General features: G+C 36.3%; 3 protein-coding genes across 4 annotated transcripts in view; all 3 read right to left on the bottom strand.

Annotated features, from left to right (window-relative positions):
* LOC107690818 (transmembrane protein adipocyte-associated 1 homolog) overlaps window positions 1-7,303 on the bottom strand; it is a 10,679-nt gene extending 3,376 nt beyond the window's left edge. Inside the window, exons 1-9 of one of the 2 annotated variants that reach the window (XM_016489237.1) lie at window positions 7,164-7,303; window positions 5,837-6,014; window positions 4,306-4,438; window positions 4,095-4,181; window positions 2,735-2,807; window positions 1,879-1,958; window positions 459-569; window positions 304-364; window positions 111-213 (exon numbers count right to left, since the gene is read on the bottom strand). In XM_016489237.1, the coding sequence (XP_016344723.1) occupies window positions 111-213; window positions 304-364; window positions 459-569; window positions 1,879-1,958; window positions 2,735-2,807; window positions 4,095-4,181; window positions 4,306-4,438; window positions 5,837-6,000 (812 nt within the window). In that variant the 5' untranslated portion in view covers window positions 6,001-6,014; window positions 7,164-7,303. The remainder of the gene's footprint in view (window positions 1-110; window positions 214-303; window positions 365-458; window positions 570-1,878; window positions 1,959-2,734; window positions 2,808-4,094; window positions 4,182-4,305; window positions 4,439-5,836; window positions 6,015-7,163) is intronic. The other variant, XM_016489236.1, reaches the window with a different exon arrangement.
* A 473-nt stretch (window positions 7,304-7,776) lies between these two features.
* LOC107690827 (E3 ubiquitin-protein ligase TRIM39-like) lies at window positions 7,777-10,197 on the bottom strand. The gene is made up of 2 exons (XM_016489247.1): window positions 10,156-10,197; window positions 7,777-9,213 (listed from the first exon to the last, which is right to left on the bottom strand). Exons 1-2 carry the CDS (start codon window positions 10,195-10,197, stop codon window positions 8,248-8,250), a joined length of 1,008 nt encoding a protein of 335 aa, XP_016344733.1. The 3' UTR covers window positions 7,777-8,247.
* A 921-nt stretch (window positions 10,198-11,118) lies between these two features.
* Window positions 11,119-26,949, bottom strand: LOC107690826 (phosphatidate phosphatase LPIN3-like). Its single transcript, XM_016489246.1, has 18 exons — window positions 26,869-26,949; window positions 23,005-23,205; window positions 21,179-21,274; window positions 20,860-21,092; window positions 19,470-19,577; window positions 19,259-19,364; window positions 16,911-17,664; window positions 16,733-16,826; window positions 16,302-16,371; window positions 16,140-16,232; window positions 15,894-15,967; window positions 15,197-15,326; window positions 14,126-14,274; window positions 13,955-14,041; window positions 12,905-13,057; window positions 12,644-12,758; window positions 12,457-12,560; window positions 11,119-12,192 (listed from the first exon to the last, which is right to left on the bottom strand). Exons 1-18 carry the CDS (start codon window positions 26,932-26,934, stop codon window positions 12,048-12,050), a joined length of 2,778 nt encoding a protein of 925 aa, XP_016344732.1. The 5' UTR covers window positions 26,935-26,949; the 3' UTR covers window positions 11,119-12,047.
* Between the last annotated feature and the right edge of the window lie 201 nt (window positions 26,950-27,150).

Genomic DNA, 27,150 nt, shown 5'->3' with positions numbered 1-27,150 from the left:
TCAACTATATGCATTGTATATACATGTATACAATGCATTATCTGTTAACTGGCTAATTGCACTACTAATATCCAGCAGTGTACGTTTGACAGAAAGAGATGAATCCTCACCACAGGCCTTCGATGATGTCGGCACAGAGCAGCGCGCTTCCCAAACCCTGAACCAGATTGAGCAGGGACAGGATGGCAGCGTACACGTAAAAACTCCTCTTCGCTGCGGCACGAGAACCAGAAACACATTCACATCAACCTGTGAACGATTCCTACTGTACAGTATAAACACTCAAACCCTGCGTGTACTCACATGGCAACGAGATCCTCTCTCTGACTGGAGTCTTAGGTAGGATGACTATCAGGGAATACACCTAAAACAGATTATAACGCGGAATTAAACATTAATAATTAAATACACAAACACAAGGTGGTTTCAAAAGAAAGGAGAAGTAATTAATTAGGCACCAGGAAAAAGAAACAGGAACTGGCCAACCAGAAGTGCCTCCCGCCATGGCCGTAGATGTTGAAGTCTTTAGCGGAGAGATGTTTGTCCGGGAAACGAATCTCCAGAGTCCCCTGAGAGAGCAAGAGATGCTGCATTAAAGCAATAACTCACTAGAAGTGAACCACAGATAAGGGGGTTTTTACACACTTCAGTCAGAGCGGTTTCTGAATTAACATCCAACTCAACAGATGTTCTGTTAAGGATATACACACACATATATATATATATATATATACAGTATATATGCATGTAAGAATAAATCTGTCAGGATTAGTCATGAAGACTATGAAAAAAAAAAAACCCTTATGTGCAATTCCCTTACTAAAATTTTATTGGTTAATTTTCGTAAGGCATTGTGCCGTATACAAATGTTTTTATTTGAATGCGATGTATTACTTCTGAAAATAAATAGAATTGAATACAATTGCTTAGTTGTTAATTTTAACCTCTAATATTATGTACCACATGAGAGGGTTTCCTGTATAGTTTACAGCATTAGTTGGGAGAGATTTTGTTCCTTAAGAAAAACAAACTATTGGTATCGGCAGATATCATTCTGAATAACTGGCTCACGGTTCGGTACGTTTTCGATACAGCAAAAACAAAGAAATGCCAGAGAAATTTCCTTGATTTTTAAAAATTTTTTATTTATTAAAAAGTATGATGTTAGTTTATGATGAAAAAAAAAGTAAAAATATGAATGGTATTATAATGTTATACTAAAACTAAAACCGTGGAAAAACCCTTAAGATAACCTGTAGAAAGAACAAAACATATCTTAAGCATGCAGAATAACATAAGTGGACTTTGAACGATTAATTGTCGCTTTGAACGATTACGTAATTGTGGCATCCATAATTGTAATCGCGATTAGAAATTCGATTAATTGTGCAGCCCTAATTTAAACTTTGTGTAAGTTATTTGTAATTTTATATTAGGCCTATAGCATGGTGTATTTGTATTCGTTTTGTTAATAAACTAAACATTCTATGTTTAATGTGAGTTTGTCGTACTGTTTTGTTGTTGTCCATTTAATCAATTGACGCCGAATTGCTGCTAATTCGAATTGCTGCTAATGCGCACAAGCATTTACAAGCCATTTAAAAGCGAATAAAAGAAAACTATAAAGAATTACCTCACCGTCACAACCTGGAGTACATTATATTTCACACACTTTAAGCTCTTTTATTTTCCAAATGTAATAGGATTACTAAAACGAATCGTTCGGTTTGTAATGTGTAACCGAAAGCCTCGTACCGAACGGTTCAATACGAATACGTGAATCGTTACACCCCTAATATATATATATATATATAGCTCTATTTTTTTGCCCTAATAAATGTATATAGATGTGTAGTAAATGGCTGTTGTGTAACACACCTGTGTGATGGAGTAGGCCAGAGACAGCACCGCAGTGATGGCCAACACACGCTTGATGCTGGACTTGCTCTCCAGATGGCCTGAGCAAACACAATCAGCAAACATGACACTTTAACGAAAGTGCAGCACATACTAAAAAAAACATGCTTCGTTTTCATGGGCTCTCACTGCAAAGCAAGTTACAATGCAACATGTACATTCACAAAACATGGAAGTCACTGCCACTAGCGTTGCTACTGTTAACTAAAACTACAAAAAAGGTCACACTTTATTTTAAGGACCAATTCTCACTATTAACTAACTATTAACTATGACATTTGCCTCCATAAACTTCTAATTTGCTGCTTATTAATAGTTAGTAAGGTAGTTGTTAAGTTTAGGTATTGGGTAGGATTAGGGATGTAGAATATGGTCATGCAGAATATGTGCTTTATAAGTGCTAATAAACAACCAATATGTTAATAATATGCATGCTAATAAGCAACTAGTTAATAGTAGGAACTGGTCCCTAAACCAAAGTGTTACCAAAAAAAACTAAACCTAAAAAAATTATAAAAATGTATTAATTGATATACAGCTGAAATAAAAATATTAGATTCAAAAAAAAATTAACTTAAAAATGTAGAAATTAAAATGAAAAATGTTGGCTTGGCAACTCACTGAAATAAATAAGTTTAAGTACTAAAATGACTAAAACTGAAATAAAAATAAAGCTAAATAGAAATATAAAATAACTAATAAAAATGACAAGCACATGAAATTACTAAACTTAAAATGACAACAAAAATATCAAAATAAAAGTAAACAAAAAAAAGAGTTAACAAAAATAGTTAAGACTGATAATGCAGGAACGTACCAAAAGCCAGTCCGAGTATGATGACGCTGAGCTCAATAGCCAATAAAAAGAACCGAGTAATTTCCCAAAGCACCTGTAAACACACAGAAATCACCGATGGATTTACACCACAATTACAGCACAATCCTCTCACTGTGTTCATTTATTACAGCATCAGCAAACCTAACACGAGTCAACATGAAGTCAGAACAGACTGTATTTACTTTCTTAATTCATGTTCCTGCTCTGATTATGAAGGATTCATCAGTCACATTATTGTAATTAAATAAATGTTTGTTTTTATAATCCATCAACATAATATAATAACTTGCTCCACCTCAACTTCTCACCGACTATAACATTTCACTAAATACACTGCTGTTTAAAAGTTTGGCGTCAGTAAGATTTAAATGTTTCTGAAAGAAGTCTCTTCTGCTCACCAAGGCCGCATTTATTTGATCAAAAATACAGTAAAAACAGTAAAATTGTGAAAAATTATTACATTTTAAAATAGATGTTTTCAATGTGAATATCTGTTAAAATGTAATTTATATCTATGATGCAAAGCTGAATTTTCAGCATCATTACTCCAGTCTTCAGTGTCACATGATCTTCAGAAATCATTCTAATATGCTGATTTGCTGCTCATGAAACATTTCTGATTATTATCAATGTTGAAAACAGTTGTGCTGCTGCATGTTTTATGTGGGAACCATGATGCGTTTTATTTTTCAGGACTCCCAGATGAACAGAAAGCTCAAAAGAACAGCATTTATTTGTAACATTATAAATGTCTTTACTGTCACTTTTGATCAGTTTAATGCATAAAAGTTCTCACAGTATAAACATTTTCTGACTGAAAATTGAGTGTATGTCAATACAACAAATAAGTAGCAATCTTGATAGGTCTGGAATGGAATATAATGAAATCACAATATCAAAGCTTAGATAACAGGATAAAAATAGAGGCATTTAAGTCAATAGAGTCATGTTTTGACCCCAGCACTAGCTGCTGAATATTTAGCCATTTTTATCACGTTCTGTGGCCCTTGTTCATTTCTGACCCTGGATTGAAGTACTCTTTCAGCATTCGTTGATTTTGTACTGAATGGAGAAAATACCAGAGTATTTGGAAGGGCTAGAAAAGCCTAAAGACATTAAATGTTTTTAAACATGAATATATTTTCAGTGCAAGACAGAGCAAAAGTACAGAACTATGTCCACAAAAGCTCAAATAAAAAAGGGCTTTTTGTTAGTGTCATGAAAAGAATAATGGTCCATGAAAACACCAGGATTAGGATTTTGTTAGTAGCTATATAGTACCATAATTAATTCAAGATTCACAGACGTCACTATGAAGTCCTCATGTGTGTGTTTTCACCTTGTCTATGAGTGTGGCGGCGCTGGATGTGCTGACGGTCATGGAGACGATGGCACGTGTGATTCCTACAGCCGCCACCACGAACACCTGAACGGCACGAGAGAAAGAGTCCGTTACAGCAAACCTGAGCAGCATAACACAGGTGTGGAGTGACAGAAAGCAGAGGCTCCCACTGAACGCAAACTTACACACTGCAGTTTCTGCTGCTTACCAGGATATAAAAGGCCACGAATATGGGGCTGGAGGTCAGACGGATCTTAGCGCGAGCAGAAGGAAGCTTCCACATCAGGAAGACCAGGAAAGCCACGTTTGGGACGAGCAGCATCACGTCCCAGTAACGAACCCTGACGGAGAAACATATAGGAACAGTCAAGAATCAGACCAAAACAGAGGCTTTACTGCTGTGACACAGTGTTCATTAAACAGCACAGAAACCAGCCATTTATGACTACAATACTAGACCCCACACACACACACACACACACACACACAAACAGAAAGACACACAAAGAAAGACACACACAGACTCGCACACACACAGACTCACACACACACAGACTCACACAGACTCACAGACACACACAGCACACACACAGACACACGGACAGAGAGACACACACAGACTCGCACACACACAGACTCACACACACACAGACTCACACAGACTCACAGACACACACAGCACACACACAGACACACGGACAGAGAGACACACACAGACTCGCACACACACAGACTCACACACACACAGACTCACACAGACTCACAGACACACACAGCACACACACAGACACACGGACAGAGAGACACACACAGACTCGCACACACACACACACACACACACACTCACAGACACACACACACACACACACACACAAGACTGAAGACTGGAGTAATGATGCTGAAAATTCAGCTTTGATCACAGAAATAAATTACATTTTAACAGATATTCACATAGAAAACAGTTTTTTAAATTGTAATAATATTTCACCATTTTTTCTTCTTTTACTGTATTTTTGATCAAATAAATGCAGTCTTGATGAGCAGAAGAAACTTCTTTCAAAAACATCTAACTGACACTAAACTTCTGAACAGTAGTTTAAAATAAAACATTATTGTAATGAGAATATTATTCTGACTTCCACAACTCAAGTTTCATAGGAAATATTGTTCTTTTTTGGTGCAAGTTTGAAAATCTTTTCTCTGAAGTTTACTGACAACATTCAACAGACAACCCAAAACAATAGACATACTGTTTTTCTTTCTAGTTAATTTGCTGATTTATGATTAAAAAAAAACAAGGAGAGTTGTCATGAAAACCACCAAACATCTGCTGTCACTGAAGACATTCAGTAACACGAAAGTCCTCAAAGGAACACAAAGCCCAGGAGAATCTTAATAAAATTACAGAGGACAGTCCCGTCTGACAGAGTCGTTACAGCACAGAAACAAAAGCAGAACTGAAAGCTCATGTAAAAAATCCTGCAGCACTAAAATCACATTTCACACGCTTCACACAAGCGTCTACTGTTCCTACACAAGATCATCTGTATCTGAGAGCAACTCTTCAGTATATGAGCTTACAAACTACATTCAGGCATTGGCAAAGATCCCAGACTTATATATTTACAGTATTTACAGTAACTCCATATATCAGACATGCATGAATGTGCAGTGATATTTCACATATCACATAAAAGCAATAAGCACAGGTATGTTTCCTACAGAAGAAACGGCCGTACCTTGAGTGTCCGATGTCGTCGTACAGGATCTGCAGGCATCTGTGTGGTTTGGTGATGTTGTTCTCATGGTCAGGGTTGAATTCAGAGCTGTTGTCCGCGGTGGGAAACACACTGGTATTGGCATAATGGAGCAAACTTCCCCCATCAGTCACAGTCTCCAGCATTCTGGATTAAACCTCTGCTTCAGTTTACATTCATACTTACACATATAACATACAAACTACTATTTGCATGCAAAACACAGATTTCTGGGAGTTAATAATAGATGATTAGATTCACAACTGTGTCATTTTAACACAATGACACAACAGTCCAACATAAAAAGGACTTGTTGCCTTGGCAACTAACTGAAATAAATAAGTTTAAGTACTAAAATGACTAAAACTGAAATGTGAAACATGAACTGAAATAAACAGAAATTAAGGCTAGACTGAAATATAATTAAAAAATACTAATAAAAATTACAAAGCACATAGCAATATTACTAAAGTTAAAATGAAAACTGAAAAAAAAAAAAACACTAATTAAAATATTAACAAAAACCGTAACAGTATATGAATAATATTAATATAACAGCCCCAATTTGACAATTTACTGACTGGCTTAAATCAGATATCACAAACATTTTCAAATCAATTTAATAATACAAAATAAAAAAAAATTACATTTCGTAAGAGATCGGAATGTTTCGAATTCATGAAATGTAACAAAGTTTCTCTGCGGGAATGAGACACAATAGTTGAACATAAAAAGGACTTTAAAATGTAAAAATTGGAAATGTTGCCTGGGCAGCTAACTGAAATACATAAGTTTAAGTACTAAAATTACTAAAACTGAAATGAAGTAAAAGTGAAATAAAAAGAAATTAAAGCTAGACTGAAATTTAATTTAAAAACTAATAAACATTACAAAGCACATAGCAATATTACTAAAGTTAAAATGCAAACAAAAAATATAAAAATAAACAATATTAATAAACACTGTAATCGTATATACATCATTTTAAAATAACAGCCTCACTTTGAGTCAGTTTACTAACTGTCTTAAATCAGACATCACAAACATTCTCAAATCGATTTAATAAAAAATGTTACATTTCACAAGAGATCGGAATGTTGCGAATTCATGAAATGTAACAAAGTTTCTCCGCGGGAATATGACGTTACATAACACACTCACAGTCTGAGTGACCGAAAGCAACACACACTGATCCGAACACAAGCATAAAGCGTCAGTGAAGGTGAATCTGTCTGTGTGTTTTCTGATATGTTTATTTGATCATGTATCATATGACACAATTCCTCAGAACCTCAAACACACCGCTCACCTTTAACTGCTGATGATCTCGGATCAGAGGCTGTGTGCTTCAGTATTAACCTGATCATAAGTTATTAGCTCAGGCATAATAACTTTCGTCGGTGTTTGTTGTTTACAGACGGAATGAACTGATGCGTCAGTCGGCGTGAATGCGTCATCTATGCGACCTTTCACAATAAAAGACTCAAAGCGACCACTTAATACATTTGTGTACTTTTTATTGCTTACTCTGCACCGTATCTTTATTTCATTTGCTTTATTTTTTTATTTTAGATTGCACTACTAATATTTAATGATTTGCACGTGTTATTTGTTAAATTACTTATATTTAAATCTTATTTATAAACATAATTCACATGTGCACATCTATGCTTTAACATTACATAGTGTTGATGATAACACTAAAATTGATATTTATATAATAAAACGAAAACGACACCGTCTAGGCACCATCTAGACTACACTTCAAAATAAAAATCTATCCGCCCTTTTGACCCTTCAAAATAAAAGACAAAATTAAAATAAAACAAACCTTAGGGTTTTAAAAAGACAATAAGATACTATATGTATACAGTAAATAATACACTATAATACAATATCTAGAAAAGGGTAGACAATGTTTATTTAAATTTAGACAGAAACAAGTATTAACAAACATGTTAAAAGAAAAGCACAGCATAGAAACAGAATTAGAATTGTTTTCAATGTAAAGTGGTCTTGTATTATTGAAGTTAAACAAATTTCACATGCTCAAAACCTAACACATAAGTTGAGGAACACTGCATATTGATTAAAAAAAATAATGCAAGTATTAACAAACATGCTATTATTATTATTGAAGTTAAACAAATGTCGAACACAAGTTGAGGAACACTGCATATTGATTCAATTAAATAATGCAAACACAATGCATGTGACAATCTAGTGCAGCAAGATGCATTGAGTGCGTAAGTGAACATTAATGACGTATTGCATCATAACATTGTGACAACAGGATAAGTATGGATGAATAAGGTCTAAGAAATTATTTTAGCAGTTGGTTGCATAAGGTGAAAGCAATGCAGAAGCAAGTGGGTTTCTCTAGTGGCCAATCACTAGTTTACAGTGATGTGTGCTTTGGGTTGACCAGACATCATCCTTACAGCCAGATACACCGGCTGCGCGAAGCTGACTTTAAAAGTGTGCAGGTGAGTTTTATCCCCACTTAATTCGCTGACGCTGTTAAACGCTAAAGTGCCGGTGCTAAAGCTGAGGCGTATCTCCATTCTCTTCAGAGACGGCGTGCGTCTAAGCGGCGTGTCCTTTCCTTTCTCGTATGCCCTCAGAAGGTTATCGCAGTACATGAGGCACCAGGATCCAGTGCTGCTCTCCAGTCCGCTTCCAGAACCAGATCTGGGCAGTTCGCCGTAACACACGGCCAGAACCCAAGCACAGCCTTCAGCCTGGAAGTCCCAGAGATGTTCTCCTCGGACGAAGCTCTGGGAGCTCAAAGCCTGGAAGAAACTGGTAAACCTCTGAGATCTGGCTGGATACGGCTGTTTGGCTGCGCTAAAAGACACCGTTTTGAGGTCTTCGGACAAGACCAGGTTGGGATGGATGGTTTCAGGGTTGAACGTCACCTCGGATGGGTTGAGAACGACGCGTAGAGCCCGCTGAGCGGATCCGAGTCCGAGACGGAGTTGGGTATTTTGGTGCTCGATCTTCTCACAGACTTTCTTCAAACTGCTGGATAACTCCAGATCGCTGGAGGAGTCCTGCAAAGGCTCCAGGGTCAAGCTGGAGACCTGGTTCTCCACGTCACTAAGACACGCGTCATCCGCCTCGTCCATTAACGTGTTGACTTGAAGTTCGGCCGTTCTCAGTTGCTTCTGGAGGTCTGACAGCATTCGCACTCTTTTCCCAACAGCATCTTCTCTGGGTCTCAACTCGGCCTCCAGAAGCTTCAGAGCAGTCGTGCTGTAGGTCTTCACCAGCTCTGCGATCTCCTCCAATACGCTGCTCACATCTTTCCTCAGATCCGCGTGTGTCGCTTTGACCGCAGCCTCTCTGGCCTTTTCCAAAAAAAAAAAAATTATTAGATAAAAAGCTGAAATAAGCCATAATTATGACATAAAAGGTCAAAAACTTTTGTCATCATTGTTTTTGTTTTTTCTTACAATTTTTAATTTTTATGTCATGATTCATATAATGACATTTTATCTCACAACAATGATTTACCTAAGCATCAGTTTTTGGTACATCATAATTTTGAAAATGTCATAATTATGACATAAAAATTGTCAAAATTGTGAGATGCTAAGTAATAATTATGAGATAAAAAGTAATTATGGCATAAAACGTTATAATGACAACACAATATTATGAGATAAAGTCATAATTATAAGATAAAAAGTTGAAATTTTGAGATAAAAATAATCATCACAAAATATCTAAAGTACGATACTAAGCCATTATTATGAGACAGGAAGTCGAGATGAGATAAAAAGTCATAAATATGACAAAAAAAAGAAAAGAAAAAATTGTGAGATTCTAAGTAATAGTTATTGGATAAATTCGAAATTAGGAAATAAACATTTGAAATTCTGAGATAGTCATAATTATTAAAAAAAGGTTTAAATTATGACATAAGTCATAACTGACATAAAAGGTCAACAATTTTGTCATAATTGTTTTATGTCACAACTGTTTGTCGACGTTTAATGTCATAACTTTTTTTTTTTTTATCTCACATCGATTTACATAAGCATGATTCTGAGTTTAATATATTGATAATCGCCCGTCTTGTTGATATGATGCGCTCAAAACAAAAGGATATCTCATTTTAATCTGGAAATAAACATCATTTGTGACCAGAAACTGAAGCGACAGGACGCCAACTAGCGGCGCGTCAGTGCAAGCGAGGCTCGACTTTCACACCTTCCTCGAACAGCCGGCTGCTCAGTGAACCGCTAAGCCACGCCACTCTCTTTCATGCCCTAAATCTCAACCCTGCTGTTGTTTACCGTGTGCGGCAGAGCGGCTTCTAGCTCTTCATGTGCAGCCATTTTCCAGCATAAAACCGTGGGAGTCTTACCTCGAATGCACGTCGAGCTGTGCTTAGTTATGATTGCAACGCAATATGATGTTTTCATGTGAATCGAGCCAAACGCGACGCAGAAGCCGTGAGTTTGGTTTTCCTGGCGTTACCGTCGCGCCGCCTCCAGCACCCGGATCGATTCGGTCATTTATGGGTTCAGCTAATGTCACAATATTTCAGAACGGTCGGTTTAATGTTTGTATAATGCACTTACCTGCGCTTTTGCTCCTCACATCGAGATCCACAGCTCGTGATGATCGTGATTGTGTCTGTAATCTGCATTTACAGCCACACACACCTTTATTGAACTAACCCTGCTGCTTCCTGATGCATCTGTAACTCACACACTGTACAAACAAGTGTGAAGATGACGATGATGATTCATCTATTTAGTATTTTTATTTTAATCCACACAAGAAAAAAATTAATAAAACGTCTCTATTGATATGAAAAACTTACAAAAAAAAGTTTAGGAAAATAAATTGCTAATATAAAATTTTATTTTTATTAATTTTATTATTTAATATTGTATTAAAAACATACAAGCAATATATTTTCAACATATTTTTGCCAGTTATTGTCAACATAAAAAAATACTTTTGTTATATGAGAACTTTTAATTTTAATTGAGGTAGTTGTCATTTAATAATTATTTCTCGTTATATATTATTTAATAAATAACATTTTATTTAACAAAGCATTTATAACATGTAGTTTACATTTAGTCATTTAGCAGACGCTTTTATCCAAAGCAACTTACAAATGAGGACAATAGAAGCAATCAAAACTAACAAAAGGGCAACAATATATATATATATATAGAGTAAAAAGAAAAACAAGTCAAAAGAATAGAAAAAGAACAGAGAATGCTAGTGTTAAGAGGGTTATTTTTTTATAATAAATAAAAATAAAATATTAATATTAATAAAATATCTCTTTATTTTGGTCAAAAAGAGTCAGATGTGTACCTAACTAAAAATAACACTAACATGAGTATATAATATTCAATATTTCAGTAATATTATTTGAACAGCGTTGTTGGTTGATATTTCCTTGTTTATGTCAGAACTGCACAACTACTGTACAGATATTAGTATAAAACTAACCAGGATGTTTTTATCAGAGCTCACCGTTTGGATGCATCCTTATATAAAGTATGCAAGATGCAAGGATTTAATGAAGGAGCAGGTGATGCTTACTTTGGGAAACACCACTAACTATATGAAAGTCCAGTCGAGTGAACTTTAAAGTGTTTTTTTTGTATTGTTTCTTTTAAATTCAACAAATGGAAGACAAATACATACAGATTGTCTTTGTTTTAGCTCAATTTGAATGCTCAAAATAAATAAAAATACAGTTCAGCTGATAAAACAAACTCGCACTCTTACAGTAACCACTCAAAGTAATAGTAAAAATTATTTAAAAGGAACACAAATAATAATAATAATAATTTTAAAAAAAACTAGAAACGGTCAAAGGCCATTATTTGGCAGAGAAGTTGAAATGAACATACATTCATGAGAACCCCAGATCAGTGCATGGGCTTATATGAAGGCACACGCGGCGTTCGCACAGTTTAATGTGTTTGTTTCTATCTGTGGGGTCAAAGGTGCTTCTCTGGGCAATTCTGATGAAGAAAGAGATGCTCAGTGTAGTGTTATACTATTAGCATTGTGTTTGCATAGATTCACAGGGTTGTGTGTGTACAGCAGGTTTGGCTGTAAATGCACAGACACATTCGGCTCATATAAACATTAGAGGACAATGAGAAGAAATGCTGAGAAAGAGGTGTAGCTGAACTCCAGATAGGGTTTGTGTCTAGATCAGGTCAGCGAGGTCCAGCGGAGGCAGCGGCTCTCTCCAGAAGGAGAAATGACTGAACTCGGGACAGTCGAAGGACGTGGTTGGATCTTTACAGATGAAGGGGAAGAAGTGATCCACCAGCTCGCTGAGATGAGAGTATCTGAAACACTCCAGAAACATTTCTTATTATTATCAATGTTAAAAAAAAAAGTATTTGCTGCTTACTATTTTTGTGGAAAATATGATACACTATATTTTAAAAGTATGGGGTCAGTAAAAAATAAAAAATAAATTCCATCAAGGATGCATTAAATTGATCAAAAGTGACATTAAAGACATCTATAATATTTATTAATCAAATAACTTTCTATTCATCAAAGAATCCTGTGTGTGTTTGTTTGTGTGTGTGTGAGATGTGACTTACGAGGACTTGTTTCCTTTGGTCTTTTCTTGTATGAGTTCTCCTTTGGGGTTCACAGTGAATATGTGAGTCTCAGGTACACCCACCTCCTTATACGCATATGCATCCTACACACAGGCGCAAAATACAGTCAGGCCTTCCCATCATTTCTGGGAGATGCACATGTTTGTAACACTGAAGGAAAGCTCACATTAGTTCTGTTGCCGAAGGCGGCGTAGAAGGGCTGTGTGACAGGACTGAACAGATCTCTGATATCAGTGAGACAGGCGATCTTAAACACCTCCGGCTTCTTCTCAATCACCTCCCTGAGAACGAACACACACAAGGTAAAGGCTGAAGGGAGAGATGGCTAAATTTCCCCCACACACACACACACACACACACACAGACTTACATTAACAGAAGTGGTAGAGATGGCTGTGATCTACATTAATGATCTGTATCTGCTCACCGGTGTAAGGCTGAGAACAGGCTGCTGGGAGCCAGAAGCACTGGCCCTTTTGGTAGAACCGTTCCTTGATCATTTACCCACAGCAAGTAACCCTTAGTGATGTCTGCCATGCCTATAGCTCGAGCCGAACAGTACAGGAACTTATAACCATTCCTGCAAGAGAAGAACCATATCAAAAATTATTCATAAATACACTACTATTCAAACGTTTGGGGTTGGTAGTTTTTTTTAATGTTTTTGAAAGAAGTCTCTTCTGCTCACCAAGGCATTTATTTGATCAAAAGTACAGTAAAAATTGTGAAATATTATTACAATTTAAAATAACAGTTTTCTATTTGATTATATGTTAAAATGTAATTTATTTCTGTGATCAAAGCTGTATTTCCAGCATCATTACTCCAGTCTTCAGTGTCACATGATCTTCAGGAATCATTCTAATATGCTGATTTGCTGCTCAACAAACATTTCTGATTATTATCAATGCTGAAAATATTTTTCAGAATTCTTTGAAGAATAGAAAGTTCAAAAGAAAAGCATTTATTTGAAATATAAATCTTTTGTAACATTATAAATGTCTTTTACTTTTGATCAATTTAATGCATCCTTACTGAAAAAAAAAGTATTAACAGGGCAGTCAATAAATCAATTATATAAATTAATTTATGCAAATAAATCACATAACATAATTCAAAAACAGCTAAACAGGCCCGAACAGAATGGTTGAAAGTTTAAAACTGTTTATGCTCATAGCACAACACTGAAAATAAAATAGTGAGATGTGACGCAACAAAGCAAATGCCTGTTGGACTTTCTCAGCAAATATAGATATGCAATTAATTGCAATCAATGTAATTAATTACATGACATCCCCTAAATTATAGTGCATCTCAGGTGAAAAGCAGGTGAAAAGCACTATATTTGCATTGCTGCCGCTTTAAACTGTTTCTGTATCTGTCAAAACGAAATATTAAAAATTACACATATTTATAGTGAACAAGAAGTGTTTTATTAAATCAGAAACTTGAGAATTAAAGCGTGTGTGTTTCTTACTGATGTATCTTGTGATATAGTTTGGCGATGCCATGATGAGTCCAGTCTTTCCCCAGCTGCGGTAAAATGTGCCCCAGAGCATCTGACCTGATACAGAGAGAAAGGTGAACAACCATCAGCGTAATGTCACAGATATTAACCTAAATCCTGCAAAGATTCAGAGAGACGCACTTAGTGATGGTCCCATCGATGTCTGAGATGATGATTTTGTCGTCGTAGCTCCACAGATAAATGGCGGCTTCACAGCGGCAGGTGCCCTGATACTGTGTGGTCACACTGAACACAACCGTATTAGCTCCTTCACGCAGATTCAGACTCTCCTGCCATACACACACACAGAGGAAAATATCAGAAATTATTTTAAGCCATTGCACATTGAACAGTAACTGTTCAGTAAGAAATGTTCAGGTAGTATTTTCAATAATGCAGCCTATATTTGGGAGTGTTAAGTAATGCAAAAAACTCACTATTGTAATGTAGTAATGAATTCATATTATCTAGCATCATTATATACATGCAAAATATTATTTAAAATTATTTCTTTTAAATTTTCAGTTAAGCTTTTTTTTTTTTGCATTGTGACATTTACATAAATTTTCAACCCAAATGACCATTATTGTAATGAAAAAAAAAAAAAAAAAATATGGCAGCAGTTTCCATGACAGAATAAAAAATAAAAAGGTCATTTAAACTTTTTTTTAGCTCAAAATTCTGACTTTTTTCCCCCACAATTTTTTGTCTCGCAAATTTTCTAGATAAAAAGTTGCAATTACCTTATTTTTTATTCCGTGGCAGAAACAAGCTATTGTGGACGAAAAAAAATTAATTGTGACTTTAATCTCAGAATTGAAAGTTTATATTTCACAATTCTGCGTTTGTCTTGCAAGTTTGAGTTTATATCTCACAATTGTGAGAAAAATAGATATAAATTCAGAAAAGCGAGAAAAACAGTCAGAATTGTGACTTTTTTATTTTTTATCCCATGGCAGAAACAAGCTTCCATAAAAAACCCTCTCATTACTTTAACACAGTAATAAAAAGAGCATTAATGGTCTTAAAAATAGGGTTTATATTATCTACATGCAACATATTATTTCTTATTTATTTCTTTTGAGGTGAAATTGAATTAGACGTGGAAGCATGTCTAGATAAATTTTCAATTCATGTCCAGACAGTAGGACTTGCTGGTGACTGAACTCTGCGACACACAGATGATGATGATGCTGTTGACGTGACTCTTACGATCTGCTCAGAGGTCAGCCGGAGGGATTTGCGGTACATCTGACTGATGCACTGCGCTGTGTCCATCGCTTCACTGTTCTTCCTCATGGAGACAGAGCCATCCTCATCACTCGAGAGTTCAACAGAACTCCTGCATACACAGAAACACAAAACAAAAACAGCAAATCATGGATTTACTGGGTCAAAGATCAAATAAGCAATGCACAGTCGGCCAGTAGTCTTGATAATACTGCCTTTCATCGTGTTAAACTGAAGAAAGACTCAGTGTGTCAAAGGTCAAGTGCTCTCTGGATAAGAGAGGAAGCCCATCTGTACATGCTACTTTCATAATAAGCTTACACAATTATGCAATATTTTAAAAAACTTTGGTTGCATGAGATTTAGTGCAAAGAGAAGAAAGTGCTTTAAAATGTGATGCATTCAATTCAAAGTTTTGATTTAGTTTAGATGGCTCTTATTTGTCCTGTAGTTTTATACTGACATTTTTTTTTTTTTTTTTTTTTATTTAATCTGAACTCATTTTTGTGCACTATGGGTGTTTTGTGCTGGTGCATGGCTTGCAACAAACTAGCATGCAACAATATGCGAGTTAAAATAGTTTGTCAAATATCCTTCTCAATTATTTCTGTCAAAGTTTATAATCAGGAAAAAATACTGAGTGCATCATTTTTTGCATGCATGCAAACACACGTCTTACTTCAGTGAAGATGGTCCAGCGATAGCGGCAGATGCTTCAAGCTGATTCCCCTCTGCGTCAGGCTTTTGACTTCCCTAATATGAGAAAAAAATGAATGTGCAATGCAGCATTAGAGATACTCAGGCGCAGTCAGCAGATACTGGGCTTATCAGTCTCTTAAAGGGAAATTGCACAGCAGAGTTGCTCGTTTCATGTCTTAAAACTTATTTCTGTACTGTTAGATATGGTTTCAGATTGAGTTTTTACCGCAATGTTGTTCAGCTCTTTCCTCCTCCAGGAGAACCACCAGCGGCCAGACTTTTTTGGCATCTTATCTTTGACTAGTTGCTCAATGGTGCTCTACGACAGAAAAACAAGTCGTTATGTCTGAATGGTTAGTCAGTGAAGCGGTAATCAAAGATCTCTGACCTTTGGTAAAGTCTTCTGGAAAGCCTGAACTGACAGAATCATTGGAGCCGCCACAGCCCAGTTATAATACCTGAAACAAATCGACCACAAAGCTAAAACAAGAGCCATATGTGACCCTGGACCACAAAACCAGTCATAAGTGTCAATTATAATACTCCATTAATATTATATTTTCATTGCTGTAGTGCTACAACCATTTATTTATTGTGTCAAAAAGCAAAAACAAAACAATAAAATAGACTTATTTTATGTAGATTTTATTTTTATTATTATTTTTGCTATTAATAATAATAATAATAATAATAATAATAATAATATACTCAATGAATTTACAATCATTTATTTATTGTGTCAAAAAGCAGAAAAAAATATTTTGGTTTAATTTATTTATAACAAATCGGTAAAGCATGTTGGCTAATAAAGCTTCTAACCTCTTTGGAAAATAGAGGGCAGCAGCTTCAGGGTCAAGCCTGGAGAGGTCGTCTAGATAGATATCAGATGGTCCCAAATGATGATTCCGCTTGACTAGGAAAAAGAACAATTACAGTTCAAATCATTTTCAATGCTGAATTACTGCTTTGGAATAAGTACAGATAACGTAAACACTACCTTTCTTCTTGTCCTGAGAGACTGTTGCTTTCGAGGACTCAAGAAGCGCCGGATCCTCTGATTTGATGATGGACTCCAGAGCTGGTGTCACTTCAGCACTGTCAGCATTCTGATTGGTCTGTGAAGTCTCTAATCCCGCCCCCTCCTCTGAGCCTCCCACAGAGCGATTGACGGTGATTGTGTCCGCTGAGTTGACCTCCGTTTCTGCTTCTATAACTGTATTTGTTTCAGTCTCACCGAATGTGACGGTTTGGATTTTGGAGGCGACCGAGACATTATTCTCATCACCGGTTTCTTGGCTTCCTACATGAGCCACGGTGTCTGAACTAGCTGCACTGCTGACAGCACTGGTCCCATGCATTGTGTTAGTAGAGCTGGTTATATTACACGTCTGAGTGTCACTGTCTGTGCTGCTAACACTGAAGTCTTTGGTCTCTTTGTTTTCCAGTGCAGTCCAGGCCTGTGGGAAGGAGTCGTCTGCGGACTGAAAAGTCACTACATGCGTTTCGGTGACCTTGACGTCCAGTTGTGTGTTAACTGAAGAAGAAACAACTGTACGAGTGTCATCTAATGGAAGAGGGCTGGTCGTACCAATCTGAGGTTCGGGTCTCACTACGGTCACCGTCGCTGCAGAGTCAGTGCTGTCCACATCAATGGATGCTTGTCGATGGATCGTGCGGAAGTGGGAGTGGTCAGAGGGCATGATGGGCGGGTCTCGCAGCGAATCAGATTCATCCCTCTCCGCCTGACACACCTACACAAGCAGAAGAAACCCTGAGTGAGCTGCTTTGTGCCCTTATAAGGCAGCATCCTAATGAATGGAACCTCGTACACTACTGTTCCAAAGTTTGGGGTCGGAAAGATTTTTTTAAATGATTTTGAAAGAAGTCTCTTCTGATCACCAAAGCAATATTGTGAAATATTATTGCAATTTAAAATAACTATTTTCTATGTGAATATCTGTTCAAATGTAATTGATTTCTGTGATCAAATCTGAATTTTGAAACCAGTCTTCAGTGCCACATGATCTTCAGAAATCATTCTAATATGCTGATTTGCTGCATTTCTGATTATTATCAATGTTGAAAAAAAAAAACGGTTTTATAATTTTGTGGAATTGAGATAAATATTTTCCCAGGATTCTTTGATGAAACGAACAGCTTTTATTTGAAACAGAAATGTTTAGTAATATGTCTTTAATGTCACTTTTGATCAATTTAATGCATTCTTGCTGAATAAAACTATTCTTTTATTTTTTGTAAAATTCTTACTGACCATAAACTTTTTTAAAACCATAAAAAAGTTATTTTAAATACTGAAAAACTGAAATAAAATAAAATATAAAAAATGTAAACTTATTTTACTTCAGTTAGATGCCAAGGCATCATTTCTTATTTTCATTCAGTTTAACTTGATGTACTAAAATAACTAAAACTAAATAAACTAAAACTAATAAATAAAAATTAATAAAAAACTATATAGACATAAAAAAACTAATAAAAATGACAAAAACACAAAAGACTAAAACTTTAAAATTAATGTGAAACAAAATATAAAAAGAAATTCTTATTCAAAATTTGAACAAAAACTTTAACAGTATATCAATGATAAACAGAGCTCAAATAGTCTAACAGCAAGTTAACAAGCACAGAAAATACTGTGAACACAAAACGACTGAACTTTTAATAGTCTATTTTCTATCAATAATAAATAAAACACTGAAAAAAAATCTCTAGCATCTTGGGTGTTTTTTTGTTGTTGACTCAGCTGAATGCAGTGCATTCTGGGATTGATACAAAAACTCCCACAGACTTCCACTGAATGAGGAACCCAAACTGGGTGGACTTTTTCACATCAGACAGTGAGTTTTGCACAAGCAAACATCACTCAAACGCTCTTCAGAAAATGTAATAATCTAGTTTTATAAATCGGAGAGTTCCGGTCCTTGATTCTGATTGGCTGAGCCACGTTCGAAGCTGTTGTAACTTACTCTACAAACATACACCTTTGTTTACTTCTGTGTGTTACTCGACAACCACTTTGTTGGAACCACAACTGTTTCTGAGGAACTACATTGTTTGGTGGAAGAATTCGTTTTTTATTAATATCATTACACTTTATTTTCACTTTATTTCGCTTCGCGTCGTGCCTAACAACGCCCCTCAGCTGTTATAAATTCACTGTAAACCACGGCTTCTTGCGGCTTATTGCTTTATTATAACAGCCTTGTTCAGAGCAGACATATGATGTCGAAAAATACCGCCTAGGAAGGCAGCTCACTTGGTTTTGGAACATTCTGGAGTGATGTTATCCGCGACGAAAGCTGTATGCATGCAGTATGCATTTACCTTGGGAAAAGCGCCCCAGTTCCACTGCATCTGAGGCCCTAGAGACTCCTGCGGCTTACACAACTCTGAATCACTCTTAGGAGAGGAGGGACGGCTGAAGAACACACTACAGACAGAGACAACACAAGTAGATATCCTTTAGAGATCCATAATACCAGCAGAGAAAGAGAACAAATGGGCCGAACTACACAGCTCAAAGATCTATAACTACCTCTCATTCACAGAACACTCTCCTTCAGAGTGAGGATGAACATCTCTGTTCTGAGCTCCAGACGGTTCCTCGTAGAGTTCCTCCGACAGAGAGTAGTACACAGACTTACTGACGAGAGCAAAAACACAAACGTGACGGAACTTCTTAAAGGGACAGTTCGCCCAAATTATTTACAGTGAAAAACGGTAAATTGACATTTCCAGAAATCTCTGTAACCGTTTACATTTGATGGTTTTTCATTGAAATAACTCTTTCTTCTCAGTATGTACTACACTAGGGTTTTATCCTACATCTTATGTTGTTAAATGAATGTTTAGTGCATTATTTTAGTGTCATGTGTTACCGTGATGGTGTTTTGTATTTGTGTTTATTATATATACTATTTGTATATACAATTGTATATACTATTGTATATACTATTTATTAGTATTTACCTCAACTTGTGGAAAAGTTACTTGTGATAAACTTTGTTAACGAAATATACAATTTCTTTTACTGTAAATTTAAGTTTAATCTGTAAAACTTAAAATGTTGCTACCGTATTTTTTTACAGTACAGTTCTGGTAACCATTTTTAGCGTGTGAGATATTTTGAATAATGTTGGTAACCAAACAGCTGCTAGTAGCCACTGACTTCCATAGATCAGAACTGTCCTGTAAAAAATAAGATGACTTTACATTTACCAGCATTTTACTGTAAAATCACATGAAATGTCGCAACATTTTTAACTGTGCATATTTAATTTGGTTGCAACATTTGTTCTAAATGCAAAACGTAGCTAGTATGTTGCAAGCTCTATTAAAAGTAATGCGTAGTCGCATAATATGACGTTTACCAGCAATGATCCAATAGTAGCTTTCAAATAAGTAAGCAGAAGTTGTTTTGAAATGCTGTGAATTTCAGTTTTTGATTCTAACTTATTTTGCAACTAACGGTAAAAACGGTACAACTTAAAAATCATGAATAACATACATAGATATTTTTATATGTGAATAACATTCAAAAACTGTATTTGAAATGAATTAGGATAAATAAAATACTGATACCAAACAATTATCAGAAATGACATTTATTTATTTGATGTGCTGTTTAGGTCTGGTTTGTGTTGTGTCTAAAGGATTGAAGTTTGTCAGGTAAAACACGAGTTTATTAATGCAGTTCAGTCTGTCTGTTATTATATTCCAAATATTACTCCTAGTCGGAGGCGTCCATAAGTATTTAGTTTAGTACAGTTACGTTTCAACTAGGTTTAATGGTGCAATGCAAAAATATTTAGCCGTGCATAAGTTGTAACTGGCCCTCGTGAGCTAGAGCTTCGCCAACAATCTTTCAGACAATTTCAGAATTTTCTGGAAAAGTAAATGTACATTAACCTTAGTAAACCTCTAACCTTGCTGCCAAAAGCGACTCCTCCTTGAGGACATCCTGATCTAGACTTTCTTTCTCGTCTGAGGATGAGCTGGCATCCTCATGCACATGCGTGTCTGAACGCGCCCGTTTCCTGCGGCGTTTTTTGCGGCGGTTGGAGGAAGATGCGGCGCTGGAGAGAGACTCGATCACCTCAGACACTTCTGGGACATCGGTGGGGATCGGAGAGGTGCAGAGGTGAGCGGGAACCCTCGTCTGAGACCGACACAGAGAGAGTATCGTGAAAACCACAGCAGAACATTACAGGAGAGACTGGAGAACTCACATTCATCTGGACAGACCTCAAAATCCTCGTTCTCCTCCACGAAGAACGCCTCTCCGTTATCTCCCAGCTTCATATGCAGGCTCACAGGCTCTCCATTGATCTCAATATCCACCTGTGGAGGGACGAATACAGCGTTATACGACCTGAACGAGGAGCAGCATGTCTCCGGTTTGCTGGCTTAGAAATACGAATTCTAAAAACCAACCAACTAATGAGGGAAATAAGATTTTCTTCACTTATTTGAAATAGAAACGATTGAAACACTCAAGCCTCATTCATTATTCATGAGCTCATTAACATACACACGCCCACATTTACATAGCAACACAGATTCTGTACACAGAATGGAGTATGCCGATTCGCAGAGGTCTATTACATATAGAAGACTTAAAAGTACAGATGCAAAAAAAAAACATTTATTAATTGTAATGGTTAGAAAGAGTAGAAATGGCCATGAAACACATCGTGCAACAAGATTTGACAAACATTATAAGTAAACATTAAGAAAATGCAATTAAAATAATATTTTTGAATGAAAATATGCATTAAATTGGCTGTAAAATAAAATTAAATGTTAAATTAAATGAAGTTCAGTTATGTTAAATTAAATTTCATTGCTATTAAATCAAAATATGACTGCCATTAAATTATTAAAAAAATTATAAGATTTAAACTGTTAAATTAAGTTTAATTCAATTCAATCTAATTAAGCTAAATTAAATGCAATTGGTGTTGAATGAAAATATAACTGCATTAAATTTAAATAAAATAAATCATTAATAATTATTTTTTATTAATTGAATAGCAGTCAAGTTTTCATTTAACAGCAATGGCATTTTAACTTAATTAAATTTACTTTAATTAAACAATTTAATTTATCATTTAAAATTTTGTTATTTTACAGCAAATTCAATGGCAGAACTATTTTCATTTAACAACAGTGGAATTTTATTTAACTTAATTGAACAATTTAATTTGACAGCAAATTTAATGCAATGCATATTTTTTATTTAGCAGTATTATTTTACAAGTTAAGTGAAACGTAATTGCTGCTGAATGAAAATATGATTAAATTTGCTGTAAAATAAAAATGAATTAACTCAAGTTAAATTTAATTAGGTTAAAATTCCACTGCTGTTAAATGAAATATGACTGCCATTCAATTTGCTGTAAAATAAAAATGAATTAACTCAAGTTAAATTTAATTAGGTTAAAATTCCACTGCTGTTAAATGAAATATGACTGCCATTCAATTTGCTGTAAAATAAAAATGAATTAACTCAAGTTAAATTTAATTAGGTTAAAATTCCACTGCTGTTAAATGAAATATGACTGCCATTCAATTTGCTGTAAAATAAAAAAAATAACTAAAGTTAAATTTAAGTTAAAATTCCACTGCTGTTAAATTATAATATGACTGCCGTTAAATTTGCTGTAAAAAAAAGAGAAATTTCATTCAGTTAAATGTAATGCCACAGCTGTTAAATGGAAACTTGACAGTCATCACGATCTAACAAAATGTGTTTCCCATGTTTTTCATTTTTAATAGTCATAAATCTGATCAAATGCGCTAGCCGTGTTTTTGACACATTTATGAAAGCACTTGCACATCCTAGTAACTATTTCCTGCTAACAAGATGTTCTACCCATGCTCTAGTGTTTAAGCTTGGTTAGTTCTGAGAAAGAGGAACATTCTGTCAGACAAGCACGACAGCTTTAACTAATCGGTTGCTCAATCTGAGCGGGACAGATCATAAACACAGCTGTCACATAACAACTAACTTGCACTAATAACTAGTGACTGATGGTAGGTAACTTCAGTTTAACACATTTCCACCTCACCACTTTCTCTTTGGACCGCAGGACTCCGAGTTTCCCGAAGCGCACGTGAAACGGTGAGCACTGGTAGCTGCCATCAGGCTGGCGAACCACGATGACGTCGATGCCGCCGGTGAGCGTGGCCGGATTCAGACCGCGATACAGTTCCTTCACGGTCACAAACACCGTCTCTGCCAGCTGACCCACGTAGTTCATGGTCTGGGACTGAAGAGACAAAGAATACAAATGTGCGATTTAGATCATATTTGTCCCCTTAGATGTTCCTGAGACTTAAAGTACAACTTTGACCTTTGCACACGGAGCAAAAGTCAGACAGTGCGCAACATCTCAACTTTATCATCATGACATGTTGGCAGATTTGAAGTCATGCCAAAACCTAGATCGCCTACATTTGTAAAACTGGATTTGACGTAATATAAAAATGACAAATACATAATAAGCAATACTGCAAGGTGTGTTACCACACTAGAATAAGTGTGTTTGTTCCACATCGCTTTGGTGTATTAGTGGAGCAAGTTACTTTTTCTTTAGAATAACCTGCACTGATGAATCATTCACAATAAGAGCAGTCCAGGAATAAAGGAGAAGTTTAATAGGGTGAAATATGATTTGATGTTGACATTAAGAAACACCTGAACATGTTGCAACCTCTCCTTTTTCCTACAAGCTCCCAGTGGTCTGACATCACGGTTAGTCTGAGGACGACATAGCTGGTTAAATATATATATTAAGCAAAATGCTAAAGGATCAACTTAAAGAGATTTCTGGCATTAATCTAAAATATAGTCTTATAAAAAGTGTAAATCTAGCCTTATAATGTGTCAACCTAAGGAAAAATGTTGCATAGAAAATACTTTGCACAGCAAACATATAAACATAGATGTGTCGCCATGACACATCTATGACCCGACCTGACCTTTTGATTTGATTACTTCTGCTTACTGTCCCTATGTCCTCTACTACTTTACTCTCTATTCCAATTGGTCTTTGGAACTGCCAGACTGCTGTAAACAAAGCAGACTTTATTTTATCTATTGCTGCATTCAAGTCTCAACCTCATGGTAACTGAGACCTGGATCAAACCTGAGGACACTGCCACTCCTGCAGCCCTCTCCACTAATTCCACTTTTTCCCACACCCCTCACCCGATTGGGAGGGGTGGAGGTACTGGTCTACTTATCTCAAATGAATGGAAATTTGATCCTCTACCATCTCTTACTGGCATCAGTTCATTTCAATCACACACAATTACTATTACCCACCCTGTTCAAATCCACTTTGTAGTTATTTATCGACCCCAAACTCAACTGGGTAACTTCTTGAAGGAGCTGGATGTGTTACTCTCAAACTTCCCTGATGACGGTACTCCTCTGCAACTACTCAGTGACTTCAACATCCACCTAGAAAAGCCCCAGGCTGCTGACTTCAACACTCTGCTTGCCTCATTCGACCTCAAGCGAGTGTCTACTATGACTACTCACAAATCAGCTAACTGACTAGACCTTATCTACACACACTACTGCGCCACTGACAACACTTTAGTTACTCCGTTGCACACCTCAGACCACTTCCTCATCACTTCTAACCTCAGACTGACTCCGGACACAACACACACTCCTCTGCAGGTCACCTACGCTCACACTCTCCCTTTCGCCTATCCTCTATGGTTTCATCCTCACTTCCTCCACCCTCTCAGTTTTCAGCACTGGACACTAATACTGCTACTGATACTCTTTGCTCCACTCTAACATCTTGCTTAGACAACTTTTGCCCCCTTTCATCCAGACCAAACCAGCACGCACTTCCCCCTCTGCCCCTTGGCCATCCGATGTTCTCCGTGAACATCGCTCTAAACTCAGGGCTGCAGAGAGGAAGTGGTGCAAATAAAAAAATTCTACTGACCTTAGTGTGTATCAGTTTCTCCTCTCTTCCTTCTCTGCAAATGTCTCCACTGCTAAAACGACATATTACCACAACAGAATTAACCATTGGTCTGACTCTCGCACACTTATCAAAACCTTCTCCTCTCTTCTTCCTTCTTCCATTTATTGCAAAGGCACTTGAGCAAGTTGTGTTCAACCAACTCTCTATGTTTCTTGCACAGAACAACCTCCTGGACAACAAGCAATCTGGCTTCAAAAGCGGCCACTCAACGGAGACTGCCCTGCTCTCGGTTACTGAAGCCCTGAGGTTGGCAAGAGCAGCTTCCAAATCCTCAGTACTCATCTTGTTGGATCTGTCTGCTGCTTTTGACACAGTTAACCACCAGATCCTCCTGTCCACCCTCATAAAGTTGAGCATCTCAGGAACCGCACTCCAGTGGTTCAAGTCTAACCTCTCAGGTAGGTCTTTCAGGGTGTCTTGGAGGGGTGAGATTTCCAAGTCACAACTTCTTGCTACTGGGGTTCCTCAGGGCTCAGTGCTTGGACCACTTCTCTTCTCCATCTACATGTCATCATTAGGATCTGTCATTCAGAAGCATGGCTTTTCCTATCACTGCTATGCTGATGACACTCAACTCTACTTCTCATTCCAACCAGATGATCCGACAGTAGCTGTTCGCATTGCAGCCTGTCTGACAGACATTTCTGGCTGGATGAAGGACCATCATCTTCAACTCAAACTTGCCAAGACAGAACTGCTCGTGGTCTCAACCCAGCACTTCATCATAACTTCTCTATACAGCTAGGTTCATCAAAAAATATATATTTAAAATAAATAAATAAATAAACACCATGCTATGTGCTAGACTGAGACTTGTGACTTGTGAACAAACAAAAACACAAACTCAGTTCAGCGTCTGGATTTGGATTTTCCAAAACGTGATGCCCATTTAGAGATCAGGGTGTCTGATGGCTGATATAAAGACAAATAACACTTATGAAATACAATTTCATCATAAGACAAACATGAAATTGCCAAAATTATTTTAACACCTTGTGCCACACACACACACACACACACACACGTTTAACCCTTTAAAGACTAACATATGAAATAAAAGTCAGACAAAAATCAAAATTTAAACAAAGAAGCTTGCACAAGTGTTTTTGTTGAGTATCATATTTGATCCATCAGGCTTTTATGGCTCAGCCTCATAATATAGTGACCATATGGAAGAAAAAACACCTTTTTATTCAGAGGCCCAAACTGAGCAAAAAATAGCCTATGCAATTTGGTGCCAATATTTTTATGGACAAAAAGATTTAAATCTGACCATTTGTAATGTAAATCATGTGATCTTTATAACAGTACAGCAGATACTTACATAAAATTATATAAATATCAGTCGTCACTCTATATCTCCAATAGTATTAGTAAGATGAGATTTAAATACTTAGTTTGATGAGCAAAACATATAATGCAATGCAATACAATGATGATTGAAAGACAAACAAATAAACGTTCCTCAAAAGCCTGATGATCATATTTTTATATTATATATCAAATAATATAAAATTATATATATTAATCATGATTTTTCTCAAAAATAATCAAGCAAACCTAAGTTGCTTGAGTCCAGTAAGTGTTCATCTTGAAATACTAATAAAAGTTATTCTTAAGTTTACTTGATAAAAAACAATAAAGATTTGACAGCAAAAAGACACATGAAGCACAAGCTGAAAGTGGACATTTGTACAATTATACTAAAAGAGCTTTGATGTGATAATTAACTCTAAACTATCAATCAGACGACAGAATGTGTGAAACAGGTTTAACAACAAAGTTTTGTTCATGTTGATCATTTAGAGGCCTTTGTGTATCAAATATGAAACAGAAGGCTTCATAGGGAGAAAAAGTGCACAATCATTTCTCAAACATACAGAGGAGATTCTCCTGCTCTGATGATCCACAATGAGCACCTACCCAGAGTGACAGATGATGATGATGAAGTCCTGTAAAACCTGGAACCCTCCACCCTTCAGCTGCCATCGAGGAGTAAAAACCTCCTTCATCCTATAGCTGAGTTAACCACTAACTATCTGGACTTATCATCCACATCCACAGCTTATTTTACTTATATTCAAGCCCTTATGCTGTGTCTCTCTGTTATGGCTAAGTGCAAAACGAACAAAGAAGGTAATGCTGGTGATTTTGAGAGAGACCCAGTACATTCAACAGCTCTCTCTCTCTCTCTCTCACACACAC

The sequence above is a fragment of the Sinocyclocheilus anshuiensis genome, unplaced genomic scaffold, assembly GCF_001515605.1.
Source record: "Sinocyclocheilus anshuiensis isolate Anshui unplaced genomic scaffold, SAMN03320099.WGS_v1.1 scaffold1753, whole genome shotgun sequence".
NCBI lineage: Eukaryota > Metazoa > Chordata > Actinopteri > Cypriniformes > Cyprinidae > Sinocyclocheilus > Sinocyclocheilus anshuiensis.
Note: the sequence above shows the minus strand (reverse complement) of the source record. Positions and strands in the feature narration are given on the sequence as shown.

Coding starts and splice junctions, on each gene's coding strand:
- LOC107690827 (XM_016489247.1), bottom strand. CDS start 10,197: ATGGCTGCACATGAAGAGCTAGAAGCCGCTCTGCCGCACACG. Junction 9,214..10,155: donor AAGCCGCTCTGCCGCACACG/GTAAACAACAGC, acceptor ATTTTTTTTTTT/TTGGAAAAGGCCAGAGAGGC.
- LOC107690826 (XM_016489246.1), bottom strand. CDS start 26,934: ATGGCAGCTGAAGGGTGGAGGGTTCCAGGTTTTACAGGACTTCATCAT. Junction 15,968..16,139: donor AAGAGCTGAACAACATTGCG/GTAAAAACTCAA, acceptor TTCTCATATTAG/GGAAGTCAAAAGCCTGACGC. Junction 14,275..15,196: donor GGCTGACCTCTGAGCAGATC/GTAAGAGTCACG, acceptor TGTGTATGGCAG/GAGAGTCTGAATCTGCGTGA.